A 14,117-nucleotide genomic window follows, 5' to 3' on the forward strand; every position below is an offset into this window, starting at 1 on the left:
CTGTTTTAAGCAAGAGACTGAATGAACACTGACCACTGACACTAAGTGTGAAAGAGAAATGCAAGCTCAGCCTACACTGTAACCACAAAGAGAATGAAGACAGAAGCCGAGCTACTTGTGAAGCACTTGGCGTAACACAGCGCCTCCTTCCATGTGCCTTGTAAGGCACACCTCCTTCATGATGACTAAACTGCCCCCCCCCGTCTTCTAAAACTGATCATCAATGTGAATCATCATGCTGTACTCAGTGGAATGAACAGGGTCTGTGGCTGGTTAATCCTTGGCAACACACAGAGGACACACGTGGTCCTGAAGAGCAGCGCCACAGTGCTGGGAAGCAGGCATTTAATAAGATGCTTGAGCTGTAACTGTACCTGTGCTGGAGAGGGGCAGGTCCCTACCCAGCGGGCTTTAGTTAACCAGCCTGATGGTCTGATGGCTTCCCTCACCTCTCCATAGCTCAGGGACAGGCTGTGAGAGTTGGGCAGGATTCTTCGGTACATTTACTGACGTTATAAATGGGAAGATTTTTTGTTTTGTTGTTTGTTGACACACACACACACACACACACACACACACACACACACACACACACAGAAGGTTTCTCTGTGTAGCCCTGGCTGTCTTGGAACCTACTCTGTAGATCAGGTTGGTTTTAAAGTCACAGAGTTCTGCCTGCCTCTGTCTCCCAAGCACTGGGATTGGGCATGGCCTGATATTTCTTACTTGATGTCAGGAAACACAAATTACCTCCTGGCATTTGGGGGTATTTACAGCTGATTAGCTGACCTACTGTGGGCGAACCCAGGTGAGGTGGCTGAGAGTAGGGCATTAAGCTGGAAACACAAACACAAATTCTTGCCAAATACAGAATGAACAGGCCAGCGAGCAATGCTGTGGTGTCCAGCTCACCTTTTAAGAGGAAGAGGTGTTATATTTATCAGTCACTCTCCTGCAGGTTCCACATATAAGGGCTGAAGCTACACATATGAAATATTAAACAGTAGGCATGTTAACTTTAGGTTCTACTAAAGAGACTTTCAGGTTTTGTTGCTGACTCCTTCAGTGCTCTCTTCTGATGAAATGTGAAAAACATAACAAACACATTAAAACTGAGCAGATTCAGAGAGGCTCTCGGAAACACTGAAGGCCATTTTTTGTTCTTGGATTGAGAATTTCCTGTGCTGCAACCAATCAGGATTCATGAGCCCCCAGAGGCCACAGAGTGTTTCCACTAGTGCTTCTGTGCAGCCCACTGGATAGAGGCCTCTTAATTGAAACTGCCTCTTCAATTTCTCTTTAGAACTCACTGTTTAATTTAACCATCAAATATTAATTAAAACAACCAGGCAAACTACCACTTCATTATCCATGCAACTCCCAGTCTCTCCAATTCCTGACAACAGACCTACCTAGCAGCTGTTCTGACTTTACCATTTAGCTTGGAGGTTTGAGTTAAAAAACACAAACTTAAAAGAAAAAAAAATGGAACAATAATAAAAGACAACCATGGAAATAAAGGCTAGAATGGCAGCGACGAGCCTGTTTTCCTTAAAACCAATGTGCCTGCACAATTTAACAATTTAGCAAGGCCATCCACACACAAATCTCCCTGCTAACGTTACCATCCAATGCTCAGACTGAAAATGACAACAAGTACAATGGGATATACTTGTCCGGGGGGAGGAAACACCTCTATAGCTCTCACCAAACATCACAGCACGGCCTAAACACACAAAACCTCTCATCACACAGAGATCCTGCTTCCCAGGCTCCCTGCAGCATCTTACACAGACATGCAATCACGCACACACGGGCAGAAGGGCAGGCAGTCTCTGTCTCTCTTTCTGTGTCTCTGTCTCTCTCTGTGTGTGTCTCTCTGTCTCTCTCTCTCTGTCTCTCTCTCTCTCTGTCTCTCTCTCTCTCTCTCACACACACACACACACACACACACACACACACACACTCACTCTCTCACACACCATACGCAACGCTGCTGGTTTCTGAGGACCTCACCTCTAGCTCCTGCTCCCTCTGCAGCGCAAACTGTTTGAAGGACTTGACGATGAGGCCAGCATTGGAGCAGTCGTAGACGAAGATGGACGGGCTGCCCATCCATGTCTGCAGGTCGTATATGGACAGAGGGATGTACTGAGTGTAGTTCTGGAAAACAAGCACAGGTCGCATGGGTTATACACACATGTCGTGAATTCACAGGCTGACGAGCACCTGCACACTGGAGAAGGTAGGGCCCAGTGTCTGATAGAGGCAGAGATGCCTCCCTAGCCATAGAAAGCCACACTCAGTTTTACCTCTATGGCTGTGAGATCTTACTCCAGCAATGCCACAGGGAAGGAGCTGTTCAAGCTCATGTCAGCAGCCGGTTTATGCTGGATTCAACTGCTCCCCGCACCCTGAGACAGACCCTAGCCACGGCATGTGCACACTCCCCAGGCCCCCTTTCTCTGGCTGCTCTGCTTGTGTGGCACAGATGGGCTCTGAGAGTTGAGTTCAGATTCACAAGCTTTCCTCGCTGCTCCTTCAGTTTTAGAGTACTCTGTAAGTGGGATTGGCTCTGTACAGTGCTTAAGCTGATCACAGGTGACACTAGGTCACAGAGTGATACTCTTTTCTGGACACACTGTTCTGCTTACCTGATTGCTGGTAGGTAACAGGAGAGAAAACTCAAGTCTAAACAAATGCCAAAAATCCTCTTTTAAGCCAAAGTTTTAAAGCAATTATTCCAAAACAAAGACAAATCAACACAACAATGAGAAAAGGCCGGCCTGCACACACTCACTTCTGCCTAGACACCAGCGTGTAAGTGTTGACCCAGACAGTTGGCTCTTAGTAGCTAAGCCACAAACACTGACTCTGGGGTGCCTATAGCTCAACAGTCCTAACAAGGACTGCAGAAGGGAGTGCCAGTGGCCAGCAGGAGCTTGTCCCCTACTCTAAGTCATCGCCTGAGGACAATGCAAGGTGCTGCCTTGAGGAGGGTGTGGCCATCTCTAGCTCTGGTGAGGACCACAAGTTCTGGCTCTTCCTACTGTCACACTATCCTCATTTGGCAGACTGTTTACAATCACAGTACTCTGAGACAGAACACCTGGAAATGTTCTCTCTAAATAAACACTCCCAGAAGGATTCTAAAGACACCAGTTCCCGGATAATGGCGCTATACAGCAACGGCAGCCCCATCAAGATGCCCGAGGGGTTTTTCCTCTAATGGAATTTGACAAGCTTATTCTAAAGTAAGTGCAGAAGAGAAATCACAAAATTAGAAAAAAGAAAGTTTAATAAAGAATAATGAATAGAGATTCGCACTACCAGATATTAGAAAGGCTATAAATTTATATAATTACAAGCTGGTATTATTGAGGGCGAGACAAACAAATCAACAGAGGAAAGGCCCAGAAATAGACCCACATATATAACTGTGATGAAATGGCATTTTTAAATCAGTAAAGAACGGATGAATGACTCAGTGGGTGACGCTGAAAAGTCTAACTACCCATTTGATATTGCCTCACAGACGTTGAACCCAAAAAAAACTAGAATTTACAACGTGTAAACACAGAATATTTTTATTTACTTAGATGCAAAAAAAAAACCTTCTTAAACAAATCACAAAATCTAAGGTCTAAAAGAAATGAGATATAAACACACATTTATGACTCGAAGCTTCTGAAGGAAGGTGACAGAGCCGACAACTGATTCATGTTTAGAAGGTGTGTGTGAGCTCCTGCTCAGACCAGCAAAGGTCAGAGCAGGAGCACACACAGCAAACATGAATGGTGGTGATGAGGAAGGGCCGCGCACCACTCGGTCACGCGACAGAGGAAAAGTGAGTGTCAGTCTATCCAACCACATACACAGCTCCATCTGATTTTCTTCAGCAGAATGAAAAGAGAGATAAAAAACAAATAATGCTTTATAATGACAAAGATGTGTTGAACTTAGTGTTGGTGGGAGCAGAAATTAACAAAAATATTTTGGAAGATGATTTGTCAGCACTGATCAAATTTTAAAGTCTCCAACCATGGGTGGTGGTGGCACACACCTTTAATCCCAGAACATGGGAGGAAGAGGCAGGCCTGGTCCACACAGTGGGTTCTAGGACAGCCAGGGCTACACAGAGAAACCTTGTCTCAAAAAAATCAAAAACAAAACAAAGAAAAAAAAAAAAAGAGTCTCTCCCATTTGTCAGCTTCCACAGGTCTCTACAGAAACTCTGGTATTTATACAGAGGACACTGAAGGGTGTTTGGAGTTTGTACTAGTAAGGCTGTGACCCACTGTGGCCTAGTGTCTGTTTTCTGCTCTTCCATACAGGAGAGCCCTGGGTGAGGACACACCATGTTTCCTTAGAACCTGGCCAGTGGTACGTGACTAGTGTTCAACAACCCACACCCAGGCACAAGTGTTCTCAGTGCTCACCTTGGGACTTGGATTCTGGTCAGTCTTATAGGACAAGAGTAGAGGAAGGCCAACACTATGCTGAGAAGGCCGGGCCCCAAATAAAGACTATCAATCTACAGCTTCCCTGGATCCTCACAGAGGATCTCTCTCATACAAGAGAATCAGTGAACAAGATGAACAGGGAGGCAGAGCCTGTGGTCCTAGCTATTTGAGAGGCTGAGGCAGAAGGACTGCATGAACTCAGGAACTCTGGCTAGCCAACACATTAAGACCTGGTCACTAAACAAAAACAAACAAACCAATCTGAACTAAGAGGCAAAGGAGAGCTCAATCTTCCCCACTCTAGTGAGTGCTGTGCCCCATGAGAAGCAGAACTTGTCTTTATAAATATTCACATGAAAAGGAAGTATGGGTGGCTTCTTAATGATTTTAAAATGTAAACTTCAGAACATCATTCTCTCTCTCTCTCTCTCTCTCTCTCTCTCTCTCTCTCTCTCTCTCTCACACACACACACACACACACACACACACACACACATACACACATATACACACACAGAGTATGTGTGTCAAAGGAAGAGTTGTAGACGTAAGACAGCTCATCTTGCCATGTCAGCGCTGCTTTGCACACCCAGACAATGAAGCAGCTACATGCTGATGAATGAGGTGACTGCATAAAGGACAGCCCCCATTCTGTGACAGGCTCCATATTCAGGGAGGACACATCACAGTTACTCCTTTTATGTACATGTTCTGCAAGGCTCTACAAGACAGGATGCACACAGACGACTGCGGGAACAAGTGGGCATGCCCTGGGATCTCAGCGGCAGGCCTCCATGTCCCTCCAAAGCTGGAGTGTATGAGCGTGGAGAAATGTTTTTCATCAATGATGCTGGAAAGGTCTCCCCAGCTCTCGATGTACTGTGCGGAGCACAACAGCAGCAGCGAGGACCACTGCAACCTGAGTGGACTGCTCACACATCGCACACACTGTAGGCCCCAAGAGGAATGAATGCAGCTCACAGGTCTGTGGAGCTGCTGATGGCCAGAGAGACTGTCATCTCTATTATGTTCCAGGTGCAAGCCCACAGGTCCCACAACCAGCAAACCAGCATGAAATCAAGTAAGTCTGCTATTTACATTTGCCCAAATGCAAAGTTACATTTAAATTTCTAAATCATCAAGTAACTTAGTGTTGATTTATTAAACATATTAGGGAAATCTTTAACAACTTCCATCTTCCATGATGCAACAGCAAGGTACAGGGCAACACCCAGATCCTAAGATCCTTACTGCTGGTACCCACCCATAAGGCTGCATGGAACAAACCCTAGAACTTCAACATTGGTGTTTATTGGCCCTGTGCTTTTAGTTATTGAGGGCTTTATCCTATCCACATGGGTGTCTCCCATAGTGGATGGCTTAAATCCTAGAAGCAGACCCCTCAGTGGTCTGCTCTCATAGGGACACTTCTCCATGTCACTGAACCATGTACAGCAGTGTCCCTGGCTTTAAACAACCGACGCAGAATCACTGAGCCCTGACCATCCAAAGGATCTCCAGATGTCGCCGAATGCCCCTTAAGGAAAACTTCTCTGGCTGAAAAGAGGGACAATCTCATCAAGACCATTGGCTGTATGGTTTAGTGAGACAACAAAATCAGAAGGCTGTGATCCCCTGGGAAAGCAGAACCACTCTATTAAATCACCATGAAGAGAATGACCTTTGAGCGCTATTCCTCACTAACAAGCTCATGGGATCCCAGTACCCATCTCAAAGATTGTCAAGGGTTTGTCAAGCTCTAGGCCAGAATTCATGCCCTGCCAACCAGCCACGTGCAGCTGCAAGCACAACGTTGGTACCTAGGGAACCAACACCCAGAGGCAGCAGGAACAAAACCCAAAGAAGCGGTGTGTTCATTGGGAACAAGCTTCTGTTCCTGAGCACTCCATGGCAGGCAAGTGCCCCACCCAGCATTCAGAAGCCCTGGGAAGGAGAGATTGGGGAACAGATAGGGGCTATGAGCAGGGGGCTGGCTTCAGAAGGCCGCCTAGACTGAAAGCAGGGAAGCCCTAATCAAAGCTAGAAATGGGTTTTACAGAATGTATTCATTAAAACCCACGTTCTCTGACAGATTCTATTAAACACAAGGGGGAAAGACCACTCACTTTATCAGACTGTCACTGCAGACTGTGTCGACGTTAACAGCAGCTACGGTTGGAAAAAGCCCAGCCCACAACAGTACAGAGAATACCTCTCCAGAAAGGCCAGGTCAACCTCTGTAAGGGTTGGATCCCAGGAACGAATACACTGTACCACTGAGACTTCTGGGAAGAGTGAAGCTAAGCTCTGACTTCAACTACAGAGCAGATGGCAATGCCAAGCACCTCCTATGCCTGGTACTGCCACAACAATGAGCAGAGAGAAAGGCAAAGATGATCAACAGGACACCCTCAGGGAGGGCCAGGCAGAGCTGCACTGGAGTGAATGACGGGGAAGAGGGATCTAGCTTTGTCAAGTGTGTGCTGAGTAGGACAGTCGGACAGCACAGTGGCAACCCCATTGGTGCACCCTGGACAGGCAAACCTGAACACATGGAACAGTGGCTTTAACATGCACCAAAGGAGTGGCATCAAGTCCCCTAGGGAGTGCTGAACCCACAGATGACACTGGTCTACAAGTTCCTGAGATGACTGTTGGGAGTTGGTACATCCCACCACGTCACACTTCTCAAACTTCTCCCAGATGTGTCTGTGGACAGTGGGCATGCAGAGGATGACAAGGGGCTCTGGGTAGCCTCTCCCAAGCTTGGCCATCGCATTAAACTCACAGAAATACCATCACTATTGCCGCCAATTGATCTCTTTAACATGTGTTAAACACTCTGTGGTGGTATTTTTCTCAACATACAGTATCAGAATGTCAGAAGCAGTTATAATGGGGTGGGGGTGGGTATGCTGATGTTCTGCCTACTATACCTCTGGGGACTCAGCCTGCTTTCTCATTCAGAAATGAGCTAAGACAGCAGCTGGCTCACATGTCACCGGTGACAGCCTTTGTTTACCTCTTTTCCTCATTCCCTCCCTCCCTCCCTCCCTCCCTCCCTCCCTCCCTCCCTCCCTCCCTCTCTCCCTCCTTTCCCTAGCTCCCATGTCCCAGAGAAAGCAGGGCTCTTTAGATCTTGCTCTCACCATCTCGTCTCCTTCCTCATGATTCACCCACAGTGAACAGACTGCCCTCCTCCGTCTCTCTGATGTATCTGTAAGCAGAGTTGCCTCCTCCTGACACAGAAAGCACTCCTCACCTGACAGCTTCCTGCAATCCCACCTTCCTTTATTTGCTGGAAGACTCACTACAGTATAGAGTGTAGCCTACTCAAGAGCGTCCACAGAAATCTGAAATCTTAACAACTTCAGCCCTAGTTTATCCCCAAGTCTCTCACTCCCCACTTGCTCATAAAGTTTGGATTCTCTACAACACACAAATGCACAAATACAGACCCACATAGCACAGTTTAGGCCTTGCAAAACTGTGCCCAACTGTACCTACCACAAAGACGATGAATTTGCCAAAAGTTGTTTCTAAGTAAGATTTCTAAGTTGTTTCCTTGTTTCTAAGTAAGGTTCTCAGGTGGACCTAGCATCTGTGTGGAAATATCTCACATCAGAGTTGACTCCAGAGGGAATACTATAGGAACTTGCAGCCTCTTGAAGAGCTGTAAAGAAAGCTCAAAGAATGGTGGACACATCAAGAGAGTTCATCTGGTATAATGTTCTAGAGCAGCCAGAATGATGCTCCTCAGACACAAGGTAGCATAGGCTCTCCCCTAAACATGACAAAGTACCACCACAGAGGCTCACTCACTGTGTGAGCCTCAGTTGAAAGCAGACCCTTCTCCATCAATGTAGGCTCAAACCAGCCTTGACCCGACTGAGCCTTGCTTATCTGTCCTGATCAAGCTTGAGACTGTCACATCTTTGGTTGTGAGCCTAGCCTTTAACTGCTGAGCTATCTCTCCAGACTGTCATATCTTCTATAGCATCTGTAAGGTGGAAAATGCCAATTTGCTGCAGAAAACTGAGTGCTACCATCCACAAGCAAAGAAAGACATTTTTTGTTGTTGCTGTTTTTCGAGACAGGGTTTCTCTGTGTAGCCCTGGCTGTCCTGGAACTCACTCTGTAGACCAGGCTGGCCTCAAACTCAGAAATCCACCTGTCTCCCATGACAGACATTTCTTAAACACAAAATACTCAAAGAAAATTCCTGGCTCTACATAAAGTTCTGATCTATCTACCTTTCTTTCTTCCTTTCTTTCTTTCTTTCTTTCTTTCTTTCTTTCTTTCTTTCTTTCTTTCTTTCTTTTTCTTCCTTCCTTCCTTTTCTTTCTTTTTCCTTCCCTCCTTCCTTCCTTCCTTCAAACTATTTTTTTAATTTTTACATATAAAGGTGTTCTGTCTGCATGCACAACTGTGTGCATGCAGTACATAGAGAGGGTAGAAAAGGGTATCAGATTTCCCCCTGAAAATGGAGTTAAAAATCACTGTTAGGTGCTATGCTGGTGCTGGGGCTCAAACCTTTGTTTCTGGAAGAGCAGTCCATACATATTCTTAACCAATGAGCCATCTCTCTAGCCTCAGAAAGCTCCAATTTCTAAGCAGTACACTGTTGTGTAGTTCTCAAATGCCTGCTTTGTCATGTGCTTGGGAACATGGGTTAGACAGCCTACAAATGGCCAGGAGGGTGGGTCAGAGTCTAGTTCAGCTGAGACAGTACAGCAAAGCCCCCATGGACTGACATAAAATACATATATCTTTTTCTATCTTCTTCTTAGACCTTTTTTTTTAAAACATCCAGCACAAATATAGTGAGAGAAGGATTCTTCATAAAGAAAAGAAAACTAGAAACAGACTAGGTGTCAGCAACAGGGAAAAGGACCAGTGAACCATAGACCATTCCAAGTAGACTATCTGCTTGACAGAATCAACCACAGCAGAGACACAAATCTGAATGAAAAGGTCAGCTGGACTACACTTGATAACGTGTATATAAACTCTAAACTAGGCAGCACTAGTGAGGCAGGGCACCCTTCACCTGTAACTCTGGGACCTGAGAGTAAAGCTGGGAATGGCGGATTTGAGACAAGCCTGTGCAATACAAGACCTTGCCCATGCCAAAGTAATTTTCTAAGAGTGGGACAATGAGAACTGTGGTTCAAGAGACAGTTTCTCAGGGAATAACCCTTTGAATACACACACACACACACACACACACACACACACACACACAAACACACACACGGTGGGGGAGGGAGATGGGGAATGAGTTCACAGGCTTACCATGTTCATACTAATAGAGTTTGGATCTAGAATGTTCCCTCACCAGAAGTCCACGTGCTAAACCCCGGCACCATAGTGTTGGGCCAGTGGGAGAGTGTGTGGTCCTCATCTTCTTTCATTCCTGGGCATGAGGTCATAGATCTCTTCTGTCACTGGTCCTGCCATGTTGTACTGTTCTACCACAGACTCAGACAAGCAAGCTGACTGTCTCAGTGCCTGCCACAGATATAAAGCTAGGACAGGAACTCCTAAGTGTCAGGTTACCTTTGCCTATGCACTGTTCTATGTAAGCACATGTTCTACATTACACACAGCTGAGATCTGCAGCTGCTGTGGCTCTCAGGGAACCGAAGAAGAATTAGAGTGTGTTTCTAACCACATACCCAGGAATTCCAAGAACAATAAATTTTATAATGAACCTACATGAAATCAGTATATACAACTAAATATTTAAAACACACCATTACAGTGCAGTAGCTAGACACCTGGCTAATAAACACCCACATACCTGGGAACTGAAGCTCGGAGCATTCAGAAGGAATGAAAAAAGCAAGTTATCTAAGATATGAACAGTGATACCATTCACAAAAAAAAAAAAAAAAAAAAAAAAAAAAAAAAAAAAAAAAAAAAAAAAGGGCAGGAAGAATACAGACCATAGCATTTGCAAAGGCCTCACTTGACCAAGATGCCCAGCAGCAAGGCCAGTGAGAAGAGGGCCAAGGGAGATGGGTGAGGCAGTCGGCTAAACTAGTGGAGGTGAACATGAAACCAGAATGAGCAGGAAAGGACACAGCTTCAGATCAGAGAGCAGGATGAGGGAGCCGACTGGGGAGAGGTGAGGAAAGTGAGGGTCTGATGAGGGAACCAGGGAGGCTGTTGGAGTAGCTTAATCACATAAAGTGCTTCCCAGTCCCTAAATCCCTTCTCATGCAATCAGAAGAATATTGCATCAACTGTTTTGCAAATGTTGAGTTTTAGTGACTCTGTGGGTGAAGGTAACTATACCTTTCAGCACCGAGGAATTTCTTTATAAAGAAAAGAAAAGGCCTCAAGTTGCCAGGCTGTCCCTAAAGAAACAGAATTTTTGCTGATGGCCTTCAACTACTATAAGGAAAGGCAAGACGCTAGAAATTCTACAAAGAGAGGGTCAAGTTCACAGTGAAATGAAGGCTTTTGTCGTAGACTCTCCTGTGTTGGTAATGCAATCATGAAAGTCACAAATTTTTCCAACAAATGCATATTTTAAAACCTCTACGATCTGTCTTTCAATAGAAGCAGCAGCTGTCTGTTCCATACCAGAGAAAGAGGTGGCATCTATATACCTGATAATGACAACGCCATGTGAAAAAACAAAAACAAACCCATAAACTATATGTGTTGTGTATGTGTGTGCATGTATTTATCCGTGTAATCATGAGAACAGTATCTATAAGATGCTTGTGGAACTCATGGTTACTTAACCATAAGAAAGGTCAGGCAGAAGCAGAAACAACAACAACAACAACAACAACAACAACAACAACAACGTCAGCACGCTAGCCTCGGGGACTCTAAGGCACTGAAGTTCACTTGTGACCACACTGTGGAAGTGACTGAAAGCCATGTCTGTCTTACAAGCATCACTTCGTAACACCAACACTTCTGGGCCGTCCTCTCCTCCCATTGCCTAGTGAGCACCCAGGGAACAGCTGTGGGAGGGGATCAATCTCCAAGGCACCTCAGGGAGCAGGTGTGCATACAGGCCCTGCAGCAGAGACCAGTTCCTGGCTGTGTCCCGAAGCTCTTAGCAGAACCAGCCTGAGAGGTAGACTCTTGAGCAGTACGAGGGTCGCACACAGGTACTGAGAGTGATGAGACACAGTCAACAGATAGCTTTTCCGGAAGACTCATCCCTCTCCCTGTCAAAGGCCCACACTCCAGGCTGACAGGAACTGCATGTCTCTAGGTTGCTGGGTGGCCCCTACCAAGCTTCCTCCACATTTTCCCTCCTGTTTCTCCTCCTTTTCTGCTGCTATGACAGAATGTCATGAATTGGGTAACTGATAAAGAGATGGACATTCTCTCTCACAGCTCAAGGGTACTGGTATGCGGCACCTGCTGAGACTTCTTGCTGAAGTTCAGGCCTCCCTTTTTATAGAGCTACATGTACTTACAACAGCGCCCACCTTTACTATGTTCCAAAGATCCACCAGCACCTCTGGGGCCCTGGCTCTGGCTCCTAGATCTCATGCTTTCTTCAGACCTAGTCACCACATGCTGGGAACTGAACCCGACTTGTCCTACTTCTCAAAGGTGCACACCCACAGCCCAGGGCCAGCAAGTGACACCAGCTCCTTCTTCCTGTCACTCTATCCTGGTCACACTCCAGGCCTCAGCTGCTCTGTCCACCTTTCCTCAGTCCATCACGCTGCTGTCCACTTACGTCCTCAACAGCCAAGCTCACCTGAGTGGCGGTGTTTAGCATATCACCATTTTTGCCTTATGCTGGCTTTCTCCTTGCTGTCTTCTCAAATCCATCTCTCAGGCAACAGAGGAGGAAGGGATCCCAGAAGCCACCTGGCCACACTCCTTCCCCCAGCCCTCCACCTTGTCACCTGGCCACACTCCTTCCCCCAGCTCTCCACCTTGTCACCTGGCCACACTCCTTCCCCCAGCTCTCCACCTTGTCTTCGGCTCCTTCTAAATCCTTAGTGTAAACACTAGTTCTTACAGCTCAGAGTGCTTTATCTTCCAGCATTGCAAGCTGTGTTGCTCACCACAGTCTCCTGTCTCCCCCAGTGGAAGGCTCCACTTAGTGCTGACTCAGCTCCTGCAGGGGGATCCCTGGGAAGGGAGGGAGCTCTCTGCTGCTCCACTCTCAAAGGGGTAGTCCACCTTTCCTGCATCATCTGACTTGTCACAACACAATCAGCAGTTTCTCTTTAACTTGACTTACAACCAGAACCTAGCAGGAAACAATCTTTGCTTTTAGTGTGGTCTCCATGAGTCTTTAATCTCCTTATGTCCAGAGCAATCAGACACTGAGAGAGATACTGTGTGAGACGGACACTGAATAGCAAGCAGGTCCAGCCTTTGAAGGCATTTCTAGCAGAGGAACAATCTGGATGTAAACAAATAAAAAACTAAAATTGCCCTAAATTAAAATGCAAAGCCATGAAACTCAAGCTCAGCACATCAAGAGAGGTGAGCTGAGATGAAGCCTGTTCCTCTAGGCAAAGCGGGCCCAGCTACACAGGCAAGAAAGTCACTTGGCTCTGCGCTGGCTGCACAAGCAAAGATCATAAACAGCTTCTGTCATGCTGGACTCTGTAGAGCACAGGAAAAGGCTCACTGAGTGAAAAAAGCCACTTGAGAGTCTATGACAAGAAGGAAATTCCCTACTCATTTTCTCAGGCCACAGAATATTGATTACTTGGTCCAGAGAAAGACAGGAGTAAGAAAAATCCAGGAAAATCTCAGCAGGAAACACAGATTTAAAATAAAACCAGCCAGCTGAATTAAACCCTGTGTGAAGCAGATGATGCATAAAGATAAATAAGCCATCTCAAGAACAGGTGTGTGGCATTTAATACAGAGTCACATGATATCATGCAGTTCTTTATAAGTTAAGGAAGAAAAGGGATTCTACCATCTTAACAGAAATACAAACCAAGGACTTTAGAAAAGTTAACAGCTACTCATAAGTTTAACACACAAACAAAAACCAAGTAGTAATTGATCTTTCCTAATCTGACACACAATGAAACAAAGGCTTCAGGAGAGTCAATACCTAATCACGATTTCTAACATAAAGCAGGAACAGTTCTTATCTGATAAATAATTATTTCCATCCTCCCACTCCTCACAAAAAGCCTCCTGCAGACTTCACAGGGACAGAGCATTCCTCAAGAAGCCACAAAAGAGACAAGGTGGCCCAGTCACTGTTCCCTTCTCTTAAAGGCCAGCAGTGGAAAACAAGAACAATACATACAAGCGAGAAAGGAAGAAATGAAAATGCCTGTCTGCAAATGAGAAGCAACTGTACACACTGAGAAACTATTAGAATCCATAAGTGTCTGGAGAACAGCCTTCCCGAAGACCCAAGTAAAGAAATTAAGAAACTTACACTCTTATCAAGAAAGCTATCATACCCTGATAGGCACTTTAAACGATCACAGTCTGAAAGGTCATCTGTAATGATCATCTAAGGTCTGCACGATCATCTGTAGCCATAGGCATGACATCGTCCAACAAGTATTCCTATTCTTCTTAAGACCTTTTATTCTTACGTGTGTGTGTGTGTGTGTGTGTGTGTGTGTGTGTGTGTGTGTGAGAGAGAGAGAGAGAGAGAGAGAGAGAGAGAGAGAGAGAGAGAGAGAG

The 14,117-nt window shown here is 45.8% G+C and overlaps 1 protein-coding gene across 4 annotated transcripts in view; it reads right to left on the bottom strand.

The window, feature by feature from the left end:
* Window positions 1-14,117, bottom strand: part of Rptor (regulatory associated protein of MTOR complex 1) — a 296,009-nt gene that overhangs the window by 155,901 nt on the left and 125,991 nt on the right. For all 4 annotated transcript variants that reach the window (XM_028787899.1, XM_028787900.1, XM_028787903.1 and 1 more), the window contains one exon: window positions 2,017-2,163. In XM_028787899.1, the coding sequence (XP_028643732.1) occupies window positions 2,017-2,163 (147 nt within the window). The remainder of the gene's footprint in view (window positions 1-2,016; window positions 2,164-14,117) is intronic.

The sequence above is a fragment of the Grammomys surdaster genome, unplaced genomic scaffold (assembly GCF_004785775.1).
Source record: "Grammomys surdaster isolate TR1022 unplaced genomic scaffold, NIH_TR_1.0 125688, whole genome shotgun sequence".
Classification (NCBI taxonomy): Eukaryota; Metazoa; Chordata; class Mammalia; order Rodentia; family Muridae; genus Grammomys; species Grammomys surdaster.